Below are 23,724 nucleotides of genomic sequence, written 5' to 3'. Positions count from 1 at the left end.
ACAAGTAATATTATACTAGAAGACTAAAACAACTTAAGAAAGCATAGCACACTCAGGACTTAAGTTCTCTCACGTTCAAATGGTCAGAATCTATTGCCGGACAAAATGGACGGCCTGGTCTTAATGGACCGTTTGATCAAGGTAGACTGCCCCGTGTCGCGTGTGTGCAATCTAGTTAAAGACTTAGGCCACAGGGGAGGTTATCCTCAACTCATGTAGCCATTGGTTGGGGTAGTCATCTGATCCGAATCAATCAATCAGATCTTGATGGAAAATTTCTTAGTCTTAGACACCCTTAATAAGACAGTGGAAAAACCCCGGTAGTTGCACCATCAATCCATATAAGGTATTATACAATGTCAAAATAAAACATTACTGGACCTAAGTAGGTCACACAGCGATGCCACTGAATACAACTTCCACGACAATAACAGTTTAGTCTTCTATAAGGACGATGACAGAAAATTAAGTCACGGGAAAAAAACGTCATGGAAAAAGAAGCCACAAAATTTATCTTGATTAAATTATATGTATAATTTGGATTAAATTTTACGTAAAATTTAGAATCTTATGTCGGGGCTCTTTTGTCGTGAGCTCTTTTGACGGGGTGCCATATATATATATATATATATATATATATATATATATATATATATATATATATATATATATATATATATATATATATATATATATATATATATATATATATATATTTATATATATATATATATACATATATATACACACATATATATATATATATATGTATATGGTATGTATATGGTATGTTCAAGCTATACTTTTATCATAGGAACTTTCTTGCTATACAGTTACAATATTGTATGTTCTTGTAACACTGTTACAACTATACTGTATAAAAAGTTATTTTAAAATTAATTTTAGCATTAATTTTGTATTTGTTAACTTCAGTTTAATAAATTATAATACAAGTTGAACAGTGTACCTAAATGATCCGATTTACTAAAATTCTCAGTACTATATCTAAATAGCGAAGATCGATGTTTTTGTCATCATCTTGGAAATAATTTGGTTATGTCCCTTTTCGTAAGCAATAAAACTCAAGATATTTTATAGAAAGAAAAGGCGGTTAGGAATAATACCATGTAGTTTGGGGTGGGGATGGGAGGGTGAGATTTTTTAGAATATTTGTAAAATGCTTTATGCTCTAGTAAATACATTATTTATATGTACATGTAGCAAATGTTGATACTTTTAATATACATATTCTATTCTACGAATACATTACTATTACTTGAGCGCACTATTCACAATAATAACTGCCATTAGGGGATAAAAATGTTAACATCCATCCCGCAGTAAAAAAAAAATGTCTGTAAAGTTCTTAGTTTCACTATACAAAAAGTGGTCTCAGAGTTTAAAACATATGTGCATAGCATATCAAAACGAATAGTTATTATTAGCACAGACATCATTTCCTGGAAGTCTAAAAAAAACAGTGTTGGTGTGAATGTTTTCGTATCTGCGACCGTCGGTTCTGTTATTGGATGTGACGGGCTGACCTAAAACTTCAACTCAATCTGACCAGGTGAGTACAGTGTATTTAGTTATCGGCTAACACGGTAGGGCCTAGGCCTATTTATGATGTAACAAGTAGGTGTGTCAGCCGTTACACACCATGATGATGTGTCTGTACTACTGACACTGGCGGCTGAGCATTGACCCGTTTGTTGTTGTTATTGTTGTTGTTGTTGTTGTTATTGTTGTTGTTGTTATTGTTGTTGTTGTTGATGTTGTTGTTGTTGCTGTTGTTGATGTTGTTGTTGCTGTTGTTGCTGTTGTTGATATTGTTGCTGTTGTTGTTGTTGTTGTTGTTGTTGTCCCTGCATGTCAGTCAACCAATACAATCAACACAAATCACGTGATGCTGGATTGATCCTGTTTATTAAGGACCCACCAACACCTAGCAGTCAGTTTGTGAATTTCAGTATGTTCATGTCGGAGGAAGGAACAGGCTTGATTACTTGGTCCTGCGTATGCACAGAGGCGGAGCGAGGAGTGGGGGGTGTGGGCGGGGGGTTCGGACCGCACCGGGTGACACCATTTAGGGGGTGACACCAAGGCAAAAAATAGCAAAATATACAGAGAAAAATGATAATTCCACTTCATTAAGTGATTAATTCGAATGTTAAATAGTGTTTTAAAAGGTGCAAATCGAAAGTTTGAGGGGGTGGGAGGGGGGGGGGGTGCAAATCGATAGTTTGAAGGGGGGGGGTGCAAATCGAAAGTTGAAAGTGTGTCCCCGAGAAGGGTCGCTACGCCTCTGTGGGGTGACACCATTAAGTGCCGCACCGGGTGACACCCGACCTCGCTACGCCACTGCGTATATATATATATATATAAATATATATATATATATATATATATATATATATATATATATATATATATATATATATATAACATCTGTAACTTGTTTGCTGGCCTTGTTTCGTTAATCATGCAGATCTATACTGTATTGTATTGGTCTGTGTAATCTGGCCCGTGTATGATGATAAAGTGGGGTCTATGTGACCTCGATCACATGACCACACAGCATAAACTGGGTCATTTGAAGGTCGTGTGACAAGTGCTAGATAAACCTATACGAGGGTTTTCCCATTAGAAAGAGAATAGAACATGACCTTTTCTAAGAACAAATTTCTTTTAACTTTTGACGTTTTTCAGAATGGGGAACTTACTTTATGGAACAACCGAACCCAAAGCACCTACTAGAAACGCCAACGTTATTCTTAGACCGTCAGGATACAGTTCAGCTAGCAGTATAAAAACCAACTCTACATCCAGCAGTATAAAAACCTACTCTACGCCCAGCAGTATAAAAACTAACAACAGTGCCAGCAGTATAAAAGCGCTAAACAACTCACATTCACCCCGCGCGGCTACACAAACTGGTAGGCGACGTCAAACTTTAGAAAGATTCTACGGTTTTTTTCGGTGCCCCAAGTGCAGGAAAACGTGGGAGAGCACACACGTATACTGTAAGCCAAGAACACTTACGGTAAGTCAAGTTTACTAGGCCTATAAGTTTTCAGTATCAAATATCAACGCAAGGGAGCTAACCATGAGAATAATTTAAATCTACTGCCGAGCAATCAAACAATTTTCTTTTGAAGTCTATTTTTTGTGTGCCGCTTATGGACACCAAACCCATCATCGCACGAATTTTCTTGTGATGTTGTTATTCTTTATTTTATAATACATTATAACAAAATTATCAAATGTATAAGAAGACAATATTGAAGTTATAACAAGACAATACAAAAATTATTAAAGAAATTATAATTAGAAACTAGATATTATCTTTCTATTAATAATGCGTATCGGATTATTACTGTAGCGTTTCAGATCAATGCATAGTTTTTTTTAAAAATTCAGCATGGTTCTACAAGTGAGAAAATGTTTTTTTATTTACATGAGTTGAATGAGGGGTTATCCAATCATACCCGGAAATTAATCTATTCAACTTCCTTAGAATTAGAACAATCCAATCTTACAAAAATTCCTGTTAAATCTCTCCTCACCCGAGTCGTTAATCAGTGATTGTGTTGTTTGATTGACAAGTACCGTCCGGTTTCTAAACCATCTTTAGATATCTGACTTGTTGGCTGACTTGGATGTAGACCTCAAACTTGATTCTTTACTTACAGGTGGTGTTTAGTGTGTCATTTCTATACTTACAGGCAGTGTACTGGCAGGGTGTTTAGTGTGTCATTTCTTTACTTACAGGCAGTGTACTGGCAGGGTGTTTAGTGTGTCATTTCTTTACTTACAGGCAGTATACGGGCAGGGTGTTAAATGTGTCGTTTCTTTACTTACAGGCAGTATACGGGCAGGGTGTTAAGTGTGTCGTTTCTTTACTTACAGGTGGTGTACTGACAGGAGTGTTTAGTGTGTCATTTCTTTACTTACAGGCGGTGTACGGACAGGAGTGTTTAGTGTGTCATTTCTTTACTTACAGGCGGTGTACGGACAGGAGTGTTTAGTGTGTCATTTCTTTACTTACAGGTGGTGTACTGGCAGGGTGTTTAGTGTGTCATTTCTTTACTTACAGGCGGTGTACGGGCAGGAGTGTAAAGAGTGTCGAGTGGAGTGTCGGCCGTACAAAGTGGAGAAGCTCATCTGCTCCGTCTGTCACTCAGTGGAGTGTGTATGTCTGTTCAAGGAGAGACACGTGGACAAAACTAAACACCATCGCTCGGACCTGTGTCTCAAGTGTAAGGCCGGCCTGCCGTGTGTCTGAACACCATCGTTTCTGTGTCTCTAAAGCCGGCCTGCCGTGTGTCTGCCGTGTGTCTGCCGTGTGTCTGCCGTGTGTCTGAACACCATCGTTTCTGTGTCTCTAAAGCCGGCCTGCCGTGTGTCTGCCGTGTGTCTGCCGTGTGTCTGCCGTGTGTCTGAACACCATCGTTTCTGTGTCTCTAAAGCCGGCCTGCCGTGTGTCTGCCGTGTGCCTGCCGTGTGTCTGAACACCATCGTTTCTGTGTCTCTAAAGCCGGCCTGCCGTGTGTCTGTCGTGTGTCTGCCGTGTGTCTGAACACCATCGTTTCTGTGTCTCTAAAGCCGGCCTGCCGTGTGTCTGTCGTGTGTCTGCCGTGTGTCTGAACACCATCGTTTCTGTGTCTCTAAAGCCGGCCTGCCGTGTGTCTGTCGTGTGTCTGCCGTGTGCCTGCCGTGTGTCTGAACACCATCGTTTCTGTGTCTCTAAAGCCGGCCTGCCGTGTGTCTGAACACCATCGTTTCTGTGTCTCTAAAGCCGGCCTGCCGTGTGTCTGAACACCATCGTTTGTAACTGTGTCTCTAAAGCCGGCCTGCCGTGTGTCTGTCGTGTGTTTGCCGTGTGTCTGAACACCATCGTTTGTAACTGTGTTGAACACGTTTTTTGTGTTGCTAGTCAGCACCCACAAATTCTGCATTTGTTTGAAATTCTTGTAATTCTTGTAATTCTTGAAGCATTTTTTTTTTTTTTTGCATTTTTAAAAATTAAATAATTTGTTATAGTTTGATTTTCAACGAGTTTATTATATTTTTTTTGTGATTCTTTTTTAAGCTATTTCTTCATGACCAATTTAGCCCTGTACCTTCGAAAACCGAAATTATTCGAGTTTTAGTTTTTAATTTCAGTAGCTAGTTATTAAAGAAAGTACCGGTTTTACGCCGGTCTAATGCCGGTCTAATGCTGGTAAATGTTTATCGTCAGTCGTCTTCAAGCAAAACAAAAACATCGGTTGGGTTAGGTAAACCTGTCGCCCCTTCTGGGACATTTCCAGAACTTTCCAGGCATCTCTGTCCTGGGCTAGTCTCCAACTGTCCCCAGGTGTATCCCATCTTCTTAGTGTCTTCTTCCAGGTCATGCCTCCAGGTCTTCCTTGGTTAGCCTCTTTTCCTTTTGCTCTGTTGGGGTGAGGGCCTGTCTTGTTGTACTGGATACACACTTCCTGAGTGTTTACCCAATCCATTTTCTCTAAAGGATACCATCTTCAACTTCAAAGCCCTGACATAATATCAGCAGCATATCCGTTTATGGTGTGTGGCTCCCATATGTGGCTCTCATTGTGTGGCAGTGTGTGGCTCCCACTGTGTGGCTCCCTGTGTGTGACTCCCAGTGTGTGGCTCCCAGTGTGTGTCTCCCAGTGTGTACTCCCAGTGTGTGGATCCCAGTGTGTGGCTCCCAGTGGCTCCCAGTGTGTGGCTCCCAGTGGCTCCCAGTGTGTGGCTCCCAGTGGCTCCCAGTGTGTGGCTCCCAGTGGCTCCCAGTGTGTGGCTCCCAGTGTGTGACTCCCAGTGTGTGGCTCCCAGTGTGTGACTCCCAGTGTGTGACTCCCAGTGTGTGGCTCCCAGTGTGTGACTCCCGCTGTGTGGCTCCCAGTGTGTGACTCCCAGTGTGTGGCTCCCAGTGTGTGACTCCCAGTGTGTGACTCCCAGTGTGTGACTCCCAGTGGCTCCCAGTGTGTGACTCCCAGTGTGTGGCTCCCAGTGTGTGGCTCCCAGTGGCTCCCAGTGTGTGACTCCCAGTGTGTGACTCCCAGTGTGTGACTCCCAGTGTGTGGCTCCCACTGTGTGGCTCCCGCTGTGTGGCTCCCAGTGTGTGGCTCCCAGTGTGTGGCTCCCAGTGGCTCCAAGTGTGTGACTCCCAGTGTGTGGCTCCCAGTGGCTCCCAGTGTGTGGCTCCCAGTGTGTGGCTCCCAGTGTGTGACTCCCAGTGTGTGGCTCCCAGTGGCTCCCAGTGTGTGGCTCCCAGTGTGTGGCTCCCAGTGTGTGACTCCCAGTGTGTGGCTCCCAGTGGCTCCCAGTGTGTGGCTCCCAGTGTGTGACTCCCAGTGTGTGACTCCCAGTGTGTGGCTCCCAGTGGCTCCAAGTGTGTGACTCCCAGTGTGTGGCTCCCAGTGGCTCCCAGTGTGTGGCTCCCAGTGTGTGGCTCCCAGTGTGTGACTCCCAGTGTGTGGCTCCCAGTGGCTCCCAGTGTGTGGCTCCCAGTGTGTGGCTCCCAGTGTGTGACTCCCAGTGTGTGGCTCCCAGTGGCTCCCAGTGTGTGGCTCCCAGTGTGTGGCTCCCAGTGTGTGACTCCCAGTGTGTGGCTCCCAGTGTGTGGCTCCCAGTGGCTCCCAGTGTGTGACTCCCAGTGTGTGACTCCCAGTGTGTGACTCCCAGTGTGTGGCTCCCACTGTGTGGCTCCCGCTGTGTGGCTCCCAGTGTGTGGCTCCCAGTGTGTGGCTCCCAGTGGCTCCAAGTGTGTGACTCCCAGTGTGTGGCTCCCAGTGGCTCCCAGTGTGTGGCTCCCAGTGTGTGACTCCCAGTGTGTGACTCCCAGTGTGTGGCTCCCAGTGTGTGACTCCCAGTGTGTGGCTCCCAGTGACTCCCAGTGTGTGGCTCCCAGTGGCTCCCAGTGTGTGGCTCCCAGTGTGTGACTCCCAGTGTGTGGCTCCCAGTGTGTGGCTCCCAGTGACTCCCAGTGTGTGACTCCCAGTGTGTGACTCCCAGTGGCTCCCAGTGTGTGACTCCCAGTGTGTGGCTCCCAGTGGCTCCCAGTGTGTGACTCCCAGTGTGTGACTCCCAGTGTGTGGCTCCCAGTGTGTGGCTCCCAGTGGCTCCCAGTGTGTGACTCCCAGTGTGTGACTCCCAGTGTGTGACTCCCAGTGTGTGGCTCCCAGTGTGTGGCTCCCAGTGGCTCCCAGTGTGTGACTCCCAGTGTGTGGCTCCCAGTGTGTGGCTCCCAGTGGCTCCCAGTGTGTGGCTCCCAGTGTGTGACTCCCAGTGTGTGGCTCCCAGTGTGTGGCTCCCAGTGTGTGACTCCCAGTGTGTGGCTCCCAGTGTGTGGCTCCCAGTGTGTGGCTCCCAGTGTGTGGCTCCCAGTGGCTCCCAGTGTGTGGCTCCCAGTGGCTCCCAGTGGCTCCCAGTGTGTGACTCCCAGTGTGTGGCTCCCAGTGTGTGACTCCCAGTGTGTGGCTCCAAGTGTGTGACTCCCAGTGTGTGGCTCCCAGTGTGTGGCTCCCAGTGGCTCCCAGTGTGTGACTCCCAGTGTGTGGCTCCCAGTGTGTGGCTCCCAGTGTGTGGCTCCCAGTGTGTGGCTCCAAGTGTGTGACTCCCAGTGTGTGACTCCCAGTGTGTGGCTCCAAGTGTGTGACTCCCAGTGGCTCCCAGTGTGTGACTCCCAGTGGCTCCCAGTGGCTCCCAGTGACTCCCAGTGTGTGACTCCCAGTGTGTGACTCCCAGTGTGTGACTCCCAGTGTGTGACTCCCAGTGTGTGACTCCCAGTGTGTGGCTCCCAGTGTGTGGCTCCCAGTGTGTGGCTCCCAGTGTGTGGCTCCAAGTGTGTGACTCCCAGTGTGTGACTCCCAGTGTGTGGCTCCCAGTGTGTGGCTCCCAGTGGCTCCCAGTGTGTGGCTCCCAGTGTGTGACTCCCAGTGTGTGGCTCCCAGTGGCTCCCAGTGGCTCCCAGTGTGTGACTCCCAGTGTGTGGCTCCCAGTGTGTGACTCCCAGTGTGTGGCTCCCAGTGTGTGACTCCCAGTGTGTGGCTCCCAGTGTGTGGCTCCCAGTGTGTGGCTCCCAGTGTGTGGCTCCAAGTGTGTGACTCCCAGTGTGTGACTCCCAGTGTGTGGCTCCAAGTGTGTGGCTCCCAGTGGCTCCCAGTGGCTCCCAGTGGCTCCCAGTGTGTGACTCCCAGTGTGTGGCTCCCAGTGTGTGACTCCCAGTGTGTGACTCCCAGTGTGTGACTCCCAGTGTGTGACTCCCAGTGTGTGGCTCCAAGTGTGTGGCTCCCAGTGTGTGGCTCCCAGTGTGTGACTCCCAGTGTGTGACTCCCAGTGTGTGGCTCCCAGTGGCTCCCAGTGTGTGGCTCCCAGTGTGTGACTCCCAGTGTGTGACTCCCAGTGTGTGGCTCCCAGTGGCTCCCAGTGTGTGACTCCCAGTGTGTGACTCCCAGTGTGTGGCTCCCAGTGTGTGACTCCCAGTGTGTGACTCCCAGTGTGTGACTCCCAGTGTGTGACTCCCAGTGTGTGGCTCCCAGTGTGTGGCTCCCAGTGGCTCCCAGTGTGTGACTCCCAGTGTGTGGCTCCCAGTGTGTGGCTCCCAGTGGCTCCCAGTGTGTGGCTCCCAGTGTGTGACTCCCAGTGTGTGGCTCCCAGTGGCTCCCAGTGGCTCCCAGTGTGTGACTCCCAGTGTGTGGCTCCCAGTGTGTGACTCCCAGTGTGTGGCTCCCAGTGTGTGGCTCCCAGTGGCTCCCAGTGTGTGGCTCCCAGTGTGTGACTCCCAGTGTGTGGCTCCCAGTGGCTCCCAGTGGCTCCCAGTGTGTGACTCCCAGTGTGTGGCTCCCAGTGTGTGACTCCCAGTGTGTGGCTCCCAGTGTGTGACTCCCAGTGTGTGGCTCCCAGTGTGTGACTCCCAGTGTGTGGCTCCCAGTGTGTGGCTCCCAGTGTGTGACTCCCAGTGTGTGGCTCCCAGTGTGTGACTCCCAGTGTGTGACTCCCAGTGTGTGACTCCCAGTGGCTCCCAGTGGCTCCCAGTGGCTCCCAGTGTGTGGCTCCCAGTGTGTGGCTCCCAGTGGCTCCCAGTGGCTCCCAGTGTGTGACTCCCAGTGTGTGGCTCCCAGTGTGTGGCTCCCAGTGTGTGACTCCCAGTGTGTGGCTCCCAGTGTGTGACTCCCAGTGTGTGGCTCCAAGTGTGTGGCTCCCAGTGTGTGACTCCCAGTGTGTGGCTCCAAGTGTGTGGCTCCCAGTGTGCGGCTCACAGTGTGTGGCTCCAAGTGTGTGGCTCCTAGTGCCTAAAGCACCATCGGTCTGTTCCTAGCAAATGGTCATTACAACACGACACTGATGTGATGTCATACACTGGATCGTACACTGGGTCAACGGTTTTAATCTGTTGTTAGACAGTGTATGTTTTAATCTGTTGTTAGACAGTGTATGTTTTAATCTGTTGTTAGACAGTGTATGTTTTAATGTTCTCACAAAACTTATAACTGACTTAACACGACCGACTTTAGGTTTCCAATGGGTGAAGAGATGTGACCCTGACCTTGCCAGGTCCGCAGAACGTCCCGTCGGCTGCTGGCTCCTTGCTGGGGAAGGGCTGGGACCACTTCTCACAGCACAGCTGACCACACTGAGATTCCCGAGACGAGCGGTAGTGGTCACAGCCTAAAATACAATAGACATTCGGATTACTAAACAATGGATTGGAACTTAAAAGTATTACACCGAATGTAACTTAGAGTCAAGAAACAAAAATTACAATAGAATCTAACTTAGGCGCTTCTGAACTGCTGCGCTAATCGTAATGACTGAATTAGTATTAGTTCTAAACTTATTTTATCTGAATAGTACTTACAAGCCGACCCGAGACTTAGCATAAACCACTATTTAGTTGTTTTATTTTCTACTGTTCAGTAATTCATAATTTGTGAATTCGACACTACCCGTGGCAACAGTTTACAGACGACAACGAAAAGATCAAGCAGAACTTGTTACCTCCCCTTAGTTTCAAATCGTTAAAAAAAACTAAATTATTTGCCCCGAATAGCCGTCCCAACATTCTGCGTGAACCACAGTTCACCAGACCGGGAGGGGTCGAGGGTGGTAGTTATATGCCTAGAGAGCGAGGGAGTAACGGCGTGCGTTTACGTGGTGTCTCGCATGGTTCCCATGAAGAGAATTATAAATATAGATAGATAGATGGTCTTATATAATATTATTGTACTTGATATGACATTTTCACATCTGTCATTTAAATCAAACTATTTATATCCGCAATTGGTATGCCACTAACGTAATAATTATTTGAAAGCGATATATTGAACGACCCCGCGATACAATTTAAACTGTTTTATCAGTCTGCTAAAATTAACGCTGAACTTTTGTAGATGATTAATTTCATAGTTGAATAAAACTGAAAGTAGACTGTTTAGATGTTGCAGAATGTACTAGATTGTCATGTATTGAAACACTGACCAGTCTGCGAACAGCTGACCTACTCCAGAGTGTTGTGGTGGCGTTTAAAATTTCCATCAGTTTTGTTTTCTCGTGGTAATTACGACAATCTGGGGGACTTAATTGATTAATTAACCTGTTACATAATGGATTCAGGTAAGCTACTAGAGTTTTTTCTTCTACATTTCATATCGCAATATTTGCCGAGTTTTAATAAGCTCTTTTAACTTCTTTAATTATTTTTTTTAATTGGGCGAAATGTTTTTAATAGTAATTTTATAATAATTTAATAATGATTATTCGATCTCAAACGTGCATTATTCTTTCAATAAAAAATTACGATGACCCAAACATGTAATGTATTGTAAATCAACGATACGGATTTGTTTTTTGTTGAAAATAGTGAGCAGTATACGCGCCTGAGAAATGTACAATATTTGGACAAGACCTTCGGGCCTTGGAAAAAGTGCCAAAGCTTCATGTTAAAATCGAATGTCAAGTGTTAAAAATATTTTTAAAAGATTGTATCTGTAATTATATTGTTGATGCTTATAATGGTATGACATATCTTCCAGGTGCAGGCATGTCTAGACGAATGTTTGGATTCTTTACATGCCCAAATTGTAGTGCAAGTGTCTATTTTAGTAAAGCGACAGGGGAGGTAATTGAATTATTTTTTTAATGTTGCCCAGAGTTATCATCCTGCTATGACGTCCAAAATAATTCATTGAACTCCGGGGTTCGGCATGGTCGATTCGGTAAAGCTAAACCTAAAAGTCTCGAGTTCGAACCCTAGGACAGATGAGGCTCGTTAGCTGGGGACAGCCACTCTTCTAGGGGAGACAACTCCAAAATCAAACAACTGCTGTCTTGTAGTTTGTTCTTGGTTGGACAAAAGCTATGGAATCCAAAAAGAAAAGCAGGCTGAAGTCGGAGTCAATGGCCTCAATCGCGCATAACCAGTTGAGACGTATACTTAATTGTGTTGAAGGGGACCCCTTCCAAAACTAAAATTAAGAAAGAATGAGAAGACTGCTATTAAAAATTACGTCTCAACAGAAATGAGACCTAGTTTTGGTCAAAAACATAGGCATATTGATAACAAGATGTAAATCACAACGTTAAATTATATTACAATAATTATTTTTACGGTCATTATATTGAAGTAAATTGATTATAGGATGGTGTATGAAATGGTTTATATGATGATTTATGAAGTGGTTTAAAAAGGTTTTTATTTTATAGGATGGTGAATGAAATGGTTTATAAGATGATTTATGAAGTGTATTACAAAGTTGTTTTTTTTATAGGATAGTGTATGAAATGTTTTATATGATGATTTAAGAAGTGGTTTAAAAAGTTGTTTTTTATAGGATGGTGTACGAAATTGTTTATATGATGATTTATGAAGTGGTTTAAAACCATTTTATAGGATGGTGCATGAAATGGCTTATAGGATGATTTATGAAGTGTTTTAAAAAAATTGTAGGATGGTGTATGAAATGGTTTGTGAGATGTCAATGTGAGACCAATGTTGAGTCCAAGTGAAAGTAGCGTAATTGAGTGTTGGGTCATATTTGTGTGGGAGTGGGGTCAGCCAGGAATTCACCGCTATGCTGACCATGATCCCGTCACCCTGTTGACCTACGTACTTAATCCTGCAATAGGAAATCGTTTCTAGTTTCAGGCGCAGAAGTGCCGAGGCTGCGGAACCATGGTCAAACCTCACAAGGTGGAATAACTTATATGTTTGGATTGCCTTTGCAAGCCCTGCCGTTGTCCTAAGGGATACAGCTATCCCGTTGAGGATAGCTCTTTGTATGTAAAGAATTATCGGGAAGAGAAGCGTGATTCTCATAAGAAGCGCCATCCCCATAAGATAAACTTTCCTGACGAAGACGCCTATCTGGACGATGATAGGTTTGACGGGGGAAGAAAATTAAGGAGGAAACGCCGCGGGAAATAAATTAAAAATTTTTATCGAGATAAATAAGCTTGTTTTATTGAGTATGAAATAAATAGAGTTTCTTCCAGGCATCTCTTCGGGAGAGCCCCCCCCCCCCCACGAAAAAATTCTACCGCCCCCCCCCACCCGAACGAAATGAAATTTATATAATTTATATAGAAAATATATACTTTTAACAGTGTTCGCAAGAAGAAAGTCTACTGCCCCCTCCCCCCCCCCGAAAATTTCAAGTGCCCCCCTCCCCCCCCCCCCCTCCGGAGAAAAAAGTCTGGAAGAAACACTGGAAATAAAGATAAACCAAAACAACATGTTTACATACAATGAGAAAAATTATTACTTTCAGCGTGTACACAGCTTATTTATAAGTAACCAATAAGTTTTTTTTTAATTATCCCAACTCTAAAACAGCATACAATTACTTAATATTGATTCGTATTAAAATGTAAGTTAAATTTGAAATCTCACCAGCAGTGGCGTAGCGAGGTCGGGTGTGCCCAGTGCGGCACTTAATGGTGTCACCCCCCAGAGGCGTAGCGACCCTTCCAGGGGACAAATTTTAGATTTGCACCCCCCCTCAAGTTTTCGATTTGCACCCCCTTTAAACTTTCGATTTGCACCCCCCCTCAAGTTTTTCTATATATATTTTGCTATTTTTTTGGCTTGGTGTCATCCCCCTAAATGGTGTCACCCGGTGCGGTCCGCCCCCCCGCCCCCCCCCCCCCCCCGCTACGCCCCTGCTCACCAGTTTTCACATTAATTTTTAAAACACCAAATTTTTCTACTTGTGTGTGTTTTTGTGGTCAAATTTTGTTATTGATTTTTTATCCATTTGAAATGAAGCATTTTTTTCTTCATATATTGCACATAAATGTAACTTATTATAAGAATAAATAAATTTTAAGCTGATTACATAGTGATAAATGTTGTTAAAAAAATTTTTACGATTTTTTTTACGGTGTTGCGTTTGACATTGAAGGAGTGCACCTGCCAAGCGTTGTTTGTGGTTGAAAACACACAAAAAAAGGCGGGGGTGGATGTAACTAGTGTAGTTACTAGAGACGATAAGAACGCAATACAGTCTGTCAACTAAAGACACGATCAAGGCCAAACTGGGCTGATGCAACTGATACAGGGTGTGGATTGTTAACGAACACAAAGCCGCTGCGTAGTTCATAGTCTGATGCAACGAATAGGAAGTATTACGAATACGTGGAATATAATAGGACGGCACGACTGGTAGAGAACGGCAGAACCGAGTTGAAGACTGAACTGTGAGGACGTGTTGTGGTTTGTGAGGATAGGAACGATGGACACGTGCATTCTGATATGTGAGGACTAGTGAGGACAGTGGGGGTCAGTTTGTTCATTGTATTCTTGTGGAACATTGATGCATTGTTATGTGGAGCATTTCTATTGATTCATGTAATAAAGAGATCAATGTAAACCTGTACTTCCGAGTATCTGTATTGTGGTCGATGTTGTGTGCTGGTCAAAGATAGCACGAGTAAATACATTCGGTAACATTTGGCACTACAAGTAAATAGACTCGGTAACAGTTGGCGTTGTCAATACACTCGGTAACATATATATATATATATATATATATATATATATATATATATATATATATATATATATATATATATACCAGTGGGGTCAGGTACTCCAACCCCCTGGACCAGTGGGGTCAGGTACTCCAACCCCTAGATCAGATAGTGTCCATTGGTACTGTGACCGACTTTAATACGGTTGATTAGTTTCGTGCTAAATGCAATCGCGACTTCAGATATTGGCTTATACAAACGAAGGTTAAATTTAGAATACCAGGAACAAGTAAAGGTAAATTTAAAAGGGTAAATCTTTGACGTCATTTTATGAATACAAAACACACTCGCAGATTAGAGGGGTGAGACACCAGCTTTTAGGCATTAGGCCAGACGGGGTCATGTGGTTCCACATTATATCAACAAAATTACTATTTATTAAAAGAAGTAAAATTAAAAATATGAGTAGGGCCTATATATCATTCGATTACATTGGTGTCAATTACTAACATAGCTAGTGATCTGTGAACACATTCCTATTATATTTTTTAAAGGTATATTTGCTGCGAACTTTTCAAATTTGTATATTAAATTTTTTTTTAAAGTCTGTTCGCCATAGACATATTACTACTATAATAAATCTATGACAGCGATATTATAGTTAACGATCGGGATCAGATTTTTAATTTCTAATACTGTGGTTTATGTGTTTGTTTTTCATGGATGTCAATTTTTTTTTATTTGCAAAGAATAATATTGGGGGGGGGGGGGCATAGTGGTGTCAGCCCCCCCCCCCCCCCCCATGACGTATCTGGTCCATGGTCGTTGGCAGGTCGGGTGTGACATCGACCAGAGTGACAGCAATGGACCCAAAACGATATGGCAACACATTGGTGTTTATTCCTTTGATAGCAATAGTAAGCCATTTTTTATCGATCTTCTATAATTAACGCTTATACTTCCGTGAAAGTTCGATTTAAATTGTGTTTAAAAAGGTAAACTGAAAGTAGACTGAGGGTATAAAACTGACACAACAATATCGTGTGATATAAAACACTGGCCAGTCTGAGAACAGCAGACCAACTTGAGAGTGTTGTGGTGAAGTTATAATCAGGTTTGTTTTGGCTCAGCGTGAGATAACTTGGCAGATTTAACGTGCAACACATGGATCCAGGTAAGTTACGCGAGTTTGATCTAGTTTGTTTCAAGTCTCAATATTTGTTGTGGACAATTTTTTGGGACAAATATCGACTTCTTTAATCAGTTAACGGAAAATGTCTTTAATTATATTTATTAATTATATTACATTAATTATTTGGATTTTTTAAAAACATTCACTTGTAAATCTTGAAGTTTGTGAATGAATAATATATTTCAGATACAGACTATTCCGAACTGATATTTGGATTATTTAAATGCCCAAAATGTCAAAAAAATATTTGGAGATTTTCGTATGTTTACGTCATTAAAGACGTCATTGAAGACGTCAATAAAGACGTCATTAAAGAGACACAGAAGGTATTTAAAATGTGTAAATATTGCTCTTGGTTATCATCCATTTATGACGTGGACAAAACTGATTAACATCCCCACCCTCGATTAGTCGACTACACCAAATAAAAAGCTTCTCTTAATACGTTCTTCAAATGTACTAGTTTAACAAGTTTAACATCATGCGTGTAGCGAAAATGAAATTCGGTTTTATGATTTGTAAGAATATTACTGTTTCAGCGTAAGAGTAAGGACGGACGTCGACACGGTACCTCCCCCCCACCCCCCACCCCCCCAACTATAAGCTCACTTGATTCGGACATTCGTTCCCTATCCAAATATTGCCGTAAAATACAGCCACCACACATAAATATCCTAAACATAACCGATACACAATACAATTATTTACTTAGCATGCATTCACTTCAAATTTAAAAGGTGACAAAGACGAGTAAATATTACCAACTGACCTAACACTAAACCTAATCCTAACCGCTAATGTCAGGGTTAGGATAAGGACATTTCCTACATTTGCCCCCATCTTCTGCTTGGTATTCCACTAGCTAATCACAAATCTGATTTGATTTATAATATGTCGGTACATTTCAGGCATCCTCTAGGGCTAGGCATTGTAGAGAATGTTGGGTTTTTCACTTAGCCTGTAATATATATTTACGAAAGGGTGTAATTACTAAAAGGGGGATCCACAAGTGTGTAATAACCAAAATTAGTTCACTAGGGTGTAATGCTTGGGGGGGGGGGGGGTAATTGACAGAGGACACTGTCCTAGACCTGGACATTGTTGGGTCAAGGTTGGGTCAAGGTTAGAGTATTTGTAGGGCTTATGCAACGTGTATGGTTGGCCAATATTTGAGTCATGTCATGTGAATTCATCCTTAGGACTTTGTGTGTACTGTAATAGAGCAATTGTTGTAGTTTCAGACGCAGAAGTGCTCTCGCTGTGTGCTCACGAAGCAACTTAAAGAGTTGAGTAAATACCATCCCCTGAAGGTCAAGGTATCCCGATGAGTTCCGCTACCCTAATAAGAACAGCTTTATGTAGAGGCCAGGTTAGCCAGCTATATGGAGAGAGGAAATTAAGTGCCACGGCCAAAAGACGCAATATATTTTAGATTAAATGTGTTAGTAACATTAATTTGTTAAGTGTGAAAAATATACAATTATTTGACATGTTTACGTGCATTGAGAACAAAATGGCCTGTGTAACTCAGCACATTCAGAGATTATTCAAATGCAAGCAATAAGTTAACACATTTAATGGCATGGCTACTATATTGTCGCATACTATTATTTGACATTGATTTAACTTTATATGTTAAAGTTTGTAACCTATAGAAAACATAAATTATTACGTTTTTGCTATCCTTTTAATAAGTCACATTAATTGTTTATTTGTAAATGCTTGGTCAAATCTTGTAAGTTTTCATATATTTCTACTAGAATGTTTGACAGTTCCCCAAGATACCCCTGCCTTTGTCAGTTGCTTCCCCGCTGTGTGTCTCCACGTCTCCCTTGGTCTTCCCTGTTTTCTCAGATAATAAATTATTTAAAATAATGAAAGGTTAGGTTACTTATTACAACAAAACTAAGGTGAAATAGCAAGGTTCTAGCGATCGGTTAGCTCACGAATATTTTTAAATAACCTTTTTTTAACCGAGGTTAAAAATCCGCTCAAATTACTAAAAAAATACTTTATTTATATATAATTACTCATAATACATGATGTATACGTTGAAAGACACACTGAAGTTTTAAGTTCAAGCTCTGAAAACCTTCCACATCAACACATCAACACATCAATATATAAACACATCAACACATCAACACATCAAAACATCAACACATCAAAACATCAACACATCTACACTGACAACAACGACGTTCAGAATTTTATGTTTAACAATACGTGACTATTTATATCAAGTTTTCTTGTTATTTTGTGGAATACTCTATATTTGTATTTAAATTACGATTTTCATTAAACCTCAATGTGGTATACTTATATCTTAGAATATCTTTGAACTAGACATTGGTACCCGTTACACGTGACTTATAGGCCTGTATTTTTTTAAATGTTATACTTGTTTGAGAAATTTATTTTATAAAATAGTTATTGGTCAAAACGCAATGTGCTTTACTACACGCTGAACGATATTATTGACAAAGAAAAGAAATAACTAAACAGCTAAAAATCCGACATATTTAATAATAGGCTACCAATACCTATTAGATTAATTAAAACCAAATTATATACGTTATTAGTCAACACAAAACCATATTACTTGCCCACACTGATAAAGTGACATTTTTAAATATGTTTATGCCGAGAAAATTGTATCTCATAGCGTTAGTCTTGATAACTAGATCTATAGATCTAAATCAATTTGAATGGACTAGTTCATTTCTTTAAATTCTAAAATTAGAAAATGCTGGAACTGAATCTTATTGAAGATGACGTCATTAGTATTGTGTATCATTTTCGACATTCGATTTTTAACTCTATTTTTTATCGTATAATTAATGACGCCATTAGTGTTGTGTACTTTCCATAAACGTTTTATTCACATTGTTTCATAATGATATTTTTCTATTTGTTTTATGTGACGTCATTCTTTTTGCCAGTGATAGTTTTTGTGCTACTAAATGTTCTCTAGAGGGTTGTTTTCACAACCATAAACACTTCTCCGATCGCATAATTAAAGTTGTGTTTCTACATTCGAATATTCCTTTATTTCTAGTTTCCGTCGTTAAATAAAATTTAGCGTATACATTTAATATACACAACATACTATTTTCAAAAAAATCCGTATCTTTAAGATATTCATATGCTGAAGATACTTTTCTTATAGGCTCGGAAAATATGTGACGGACAGAGATAGAGAGAAATGCGAACATTGCTTTTATAATTAGGATCGATCATTGTAATAAAAAAATGATTATTAAACAAAGAGTAAATAAACTTTAAGACCTTATCTTGATTTTATTTTGTGATTACTTTGGAGGCAGCTTAATTCACCCCCTCCAAAATTTGTTTCAAACGTTTTGACACATATACAGAAATTAAAGTCGCAGTTTTTTTTTTTTTTTTTTGCGAGTGATTCTTTTATTAAATATTTACTTCGAATCTGTCAAATGTATACGCTAATTTTGTTTACAATGAATTTTAACATTGAGTTTATTAAGAGTTCATGAAACCATCTCCACAGTCATCATACTTCTGTATGAAACAACTGTTGGGAACACACTGACACGCAGATACGGGTGGCTATCAAGGGAGTCGCCCAATATGTAAGACAAACCCACAAATCGGTTACAAAACACAAGACTAAATTAAACAAAAGCTCGTTACGATAATAATACTAAAGAGTTTAATATCTATCTACACTGTCACTATCTACACTCTACACACAGATAAATACATTCTATCCTAAATAAACGTCACAAGTAAACGCAAATCTAGGATACAGTGGCTACAGAACTAAACTATACACACAACTAAACTATACACAGAACTAAACTATACACATAACCAAACTACACTAGTCTGGTGGGTTTAAAGTACCGGACTGAGGTATTGAGCCTTTGAAGATGTCACGCCTTTAATGTCCGTACAAAAAGCAAGTACAAACCGGACAACATGACGACACAGTTAAGTGAACTCGAGGAGTGAACACGGCAGGTAATGAATGAGCAAAAAGTTAAACCGCACAACATGACGACACAGTTCACCGCACGAGGAGTAAACACGGCAGGTAATGTATGAACAAAAAGTGTAGCACACTATAAGATGGCGCAGGTTACTGTGACATTCTAACGGTTGTCGCTGGTCCCACTTCAGTCAGATCAGAATCAGCAACACTTGTTAGCTCCATTAGGGGCATGGAAGACAGAGAGAATTAGCACTGTCAGGCGACAAGATAACCACAGTGGCGTCTTGAGCTCCGAATTTCACTTGGACCACGTCGTATTTCCCCTAATTCTCTCCTAGCTGTTTAGAAGGCTTTATTTGGAGTGAACTTTTCCTTTGTCCGGCCCCTTCTTTATACAATACTTTACTACAGCGTATGTGAACAAATATTTTGACGGGAGCGGATGCAGGTTTTCGGGGTGTAGTTAGCTTTTTTTTGGGGGGGGAGGGGGGGCAATTTAATCCAGCTAAAATTACAGTAAGTGGGGATATTTTAAACGCGTAGATAACGGCTGAAAGCTTGTTATTACTCGCTAATAGATGATGTTTGATGACGGCAGATAGATGTCAGATGCCAAACACGAGCAAAGACTTACTTGCCGACAAACTAACAACATTTATGTATCAACAATAAAACCAATTTGAACCATAGAAGTCAAGCCAACCCGAAGTAGACTAGATGGTTACATGTATCCATCCTTTAAATAGAACATTTTAATCCTAATCTTATAAATCATTATCGATTTCCAGTTGTTGTTGTTTCAATGGCTCCCCTGCTATAGAATATCCTCGCAAGTTCCACTTTATTTTTATTATTGTTTTACTACGTGACAAACGTAATGAGCTTTTCAAAAGTATGTAAGTTATAATACTTTAATACTTTAATACTTCAATAGCGTTGGTTTCTACCCGCCAGCTGATTATCCTAATTAGCCTAATCAGTTGTCAGCGATATGGTAAACGTCATGCTAGTCTTATCAATACAGACTACAATACAGACTTGTGTGCAGTGTATTGGTTTCAATTTTTCAACCAGTGGCGTAGGTAAAGGGGTGTAAGGGTCTTACAGCCCCCCCCCCTCCAAAATTGTAAGTCGTCTCACCTAGAGTTACAGCTCTTGGCAATGTTGCGCTATTGTTGCTATGGTTACCATTGCTCTTGTTGCCATGGCTACCGTTTAGACTTTTTGCAATGTTGAGCTTTTGTTAACCTATGGCTACTACTTTAAAACTGATAAAAACACAACATAACATTCAGAGTTTCTATCTATTTGGTGGGGTGGGATAGATACCTCCCTTTCCCCCCCCCCCCCCCACCCCGGAGCACTTCGACCGCCCCCTGACGAATTAGAAAAATATTTATTTTATGTAGGAAATATATACTTTAACCACCGACAGTTTCAATTGCCTTCTTTTCCTCCCCCAGGAGAAAAATCCATGAAAGAAACACCTCTCGTTTTATTTATTTTTTACTTCTTTTGTAGTGCAGTTGGGACTTTTTTATAAACAGTAATATCGGTGATTATGTAAGGTGGGGGGGTCATCATTTCAACCTAGTATAGTTATCACGAGGCGCCTCTGGATCCAATGCGAATAAATCGCGTATTTAATTTGAGTAGTAAAGAAAGAGATGTATTATTTTGATCTGTTTTATCGAGTCTATAATTAACGCTGATACATCCGTGAAAGTTTGGCTTGATTGGTGCATAGAAAAGTAAACTGAAAGTAGACTGAGGGTATAAAACTGACACAACAATATCGTGTGACATAAAACACTGACCAGTCTGACAACAGCTGACCTTGAGAGTGTTGTGGTGATTTGTTTTGTTTTGGAACTTAAAACAACTTGGCAGTCTTAACTTGCGGAAAAAGAATTCAGGCAAGTTACTGGAGTTTCTTGATCTTGTTTGTTTCATGTTTCAATATTTACCCTGTATATTTTTAAAATGTGGGTGTAGCTGTGTGAGGAGGGGGGTTGTGATGGTATTTGATTGTGATTGTGATGGTATTAGATTGTGATTGTGATGGTATTTGATTGTGATTGTGATGGTATTTGATTGTGATTGTGATGGTATTTGATTGTGATTGTGATGGTATTTGATTGTGATTGTGATGGTATTTGATTGTGATTGTGATGGTATTTGATTGTGATTGTGATGGTATTAGATTGTGATTGTGATGGTATTAGATTGTGATTGTGATGGTATTAGATTGTGATTGTGATGGTATTAGACTGTGATTGTGATGGTATTAGATTGTGATGGTATTAGATTGTGATTGTGATGGTATTAGATTGTGACTGTGATGGTATTAGATTGTGATTGTGATGGTATTAGATTGTGATTGTGATGGTATTAGATTGTGATTGTGATGGTATTAGATTGTGATTGTGATGGTATTAGATTGTGATTGTGATGGTATTAGATTGTGATTGTGATGGTATTAGATTGTGATTGTGATGGTATTAGATTGTGATTGTGATGGTATTAGATTGTGATTGTGATGGTATTAGATTGTGATTGTGATGGTATTAGATTGTGATGGTATTAGATTGTGATTGTGATGGTATTAGATTGTGATTGTGATGGTATTAGATTGTGTTTGTGATGGTATTAGATTGTGATTGTGATGGTATTAGATTGTGTTTGTCATGGTATTAGATTGTGATTGTGATGGTATTAGATTGTGATTGTGATGGTATTTTGGAATAGGGTGGGGGAGTGGAGAGGACTTAGTATAGTGAAGTGGGGTAATGAAGTTATTTTGTATAATCCTCTGCAACCAGACTAATTTCTTATTATTTAATGAAACGAATATTAATTTCATCAGTCCATTAATTATGTGAGTATATAATTATTTAAGTAAGTTAATGACATAGGTATATTAATTATATAAGTACATTAATGAAATGAGTATATAATTTTTAAGCACTTACATGGCATGAATACATTAATGACATGAGTACATAATGACATAATTTCCTTAATGACAAGAATAAATAAAAATTACATTCGTGGGGCTAGCACCTTATAGCTTGGTTTGTGTACTACTACTGTTATAATAAAATCTGATGCGATAATTATATAGGGAAAAATTATATGACAAACTGGAGACCACAGTCCGGTTTGTCCACGAAGTTGGACTTGTTGTCTGAATCCTCCACCATATTCATAATTAAGAACGAAGAAGAAGAAGAAGAAGTAAAAAAATATTTTTAAAAGACTTTAGTTTAACCAATTGAAGTATATGCAAATATATTTTAATTATTAAAATTAAATTGTATGTTTGTCTAAAATATTTTTTGTGTGTAAATACTAAAGTTACTGCATGTGTAGATATTTTAAGTCGTAAATATTGAAGTCGATGTATGTATAGAATACATTTTCTCGGAAATATTAGCATTGATGTCAGTATCGTAAATTGTATGTAGTTAATATTTAAGTTGATGTGTGTTGACAGTATTTCCGACGCAGACATGTCCAGGAGAATGTTTGGATTCTTTAGATGTTCGAAGTGTGGCAACACTTGGCGCAGTGCTCGGGTCTACTGTGTTGAGACCAATACAGGGGAGGTAAGTGGTATTTTTTAATATGCCTCTGATCGAATGTGCAATATCTATATATATAATTCTCTTCTTGGAGACTCTAGAAAACAAGCTGTAAGCGCGCTCCCTACCACCCCACCCCAACATGGTCTGGTGAGCTGTGGTTCACACTAAATGTTTACATTCGTGGAGCCGGGTTTAGTGACGGCTATTAGGGGCAGATAATTTAGTTTGAAACGATTTTAAACTTAGGGGAGGTAACTAAGAGGAGGCTGCTTTCACGGGGGGGGGGGGGGGGGGGGTAGGGTAGGGGTTGGGGGAAAGGAGGGGGTGGGGGGGGTAGTATCGTCCTTAACGACCTACTGATTGTGTTTTAAAGCAACTATTTTCAGTGGCAGCATTGGTACTGTCGAATTCACAAATTATGAATTACTGAAAAGTAGAAAATAAAACAACTAAATAGAGGCGTATGATATGCCGCGGGTCAGCTCGTAGATTTAAATATCGCTCCACAACTTAGTCATATTAAATGTAACATCTAAAAGTGGTTGGATAATCCTTACAATTTTACCATAGCATCCAAGGCGGTGACAATTTAGGCAAATCTTAGAAATTTGTTTCACAATTGTAAAAAAAAATTAATTGCGTGTTAAAATAAACCGGGAGTGATCTCCCCTAAACTTTCTCGAATACTCTTATATAAAATAACAGGGGATGGGAACTCGGGCTATAGACATGATTTTTAATCCATTTTAAATACTTAAAGTTTTAAAAATAGAATAAAATCTCGTAGACAAATTAATTGCACACCAAGTGAACGCCAAATAAAAAAGCGCATAATAGTGCGCAATATTATTAGTACTTTTAAAATTTACATTAGTTTTTTGAGAAATCGGAAGTAGCGTAAATTACTACTTCCAGTCAACAGAAATTACTCAAAATTTAACAGAAGGTAGAGAATTAGATCTTTTACTTACATGTGAAATTTCATTTATCTATCTGAA

General features: G+C 40.9%; 1 protein-coding gene and 1 long non-coding RNA gene across 4 annotated transcripts; both read left to right on the top strand.

The window, feature by feature from the left end:
* The first annotated feature begins 1,444 nt into the window (after positions 1-1,444).
* LOC131953197 (zygote arrest protein 1) lies at positions 1,445-4,988 on the top strand. The gene is made up of 3 exons (XM_059316266.1): positions 1,445-1,570; positions 2,710-3,043; positions 4,097-4,988. The coding sequence occupies exons 2-3, from the start codon at positions 2,711-2,713 to the stop codon at positions 4,283-4,285; spliced, it is 522 nt and encodes a 173-aa protein (XP_059172249.1). The 5' UTR covers positions 1,445-1,570; position 2,710; the 3' UTR covers positions 4,286-4,988.
* Positions 4,989-13,691: 8,703 nt separating this feature from the next.
* Positions 13,692-18,523, top strand: LOC131953165 (uncharacterized). Of its 3 annotated transcripts, XR_009388602.1 has the most exons (4): positions 13,692-13,786; positions 14,810-14,894; positions 15,356-15,495; positions 16,405-18,523. It is a non-coding gene; the product is annotated as an uncharacterized LOC131953165 (long non-coding RNA). The 3 variants fall into 3 exon arrangements; XR_009388601.1 differs by lacking the exon at positions 13,692-13,786 and having other exon boundaries at positions 14,768-15,151; XR_009388600.1 differs by lacking the exon at positions 13,692-13,786 and having other exon boundaries at positions 14,768-14,894; positions 16,405-18,522.
* The last annotated feature ends 5,201 nt before the right edge of the window (positions 18,524-23,724 follow it).

The sequence above is a fragment of the Physella acuta genome, unplaced genomic scaffold (assembly GCF_028476545.2).
Source record: "Physella acuta isolate Inbredline_101_S28 unplaced genomic scaffold, ASM2847654v3 ptg000913l, whole genome shotgun sequence".
Taxonomy (NCBI): domain Eukaryota; kingdom Metazoa; phylum Mollusca; class Gastropoda; family Physidae; genus Physella; species Physella acuta.
The sequence above is the reverse complement of the archived record's forward strand: the minus strand, read 5'-3'. Positions and strand labels throughout refer to the sequence as shown.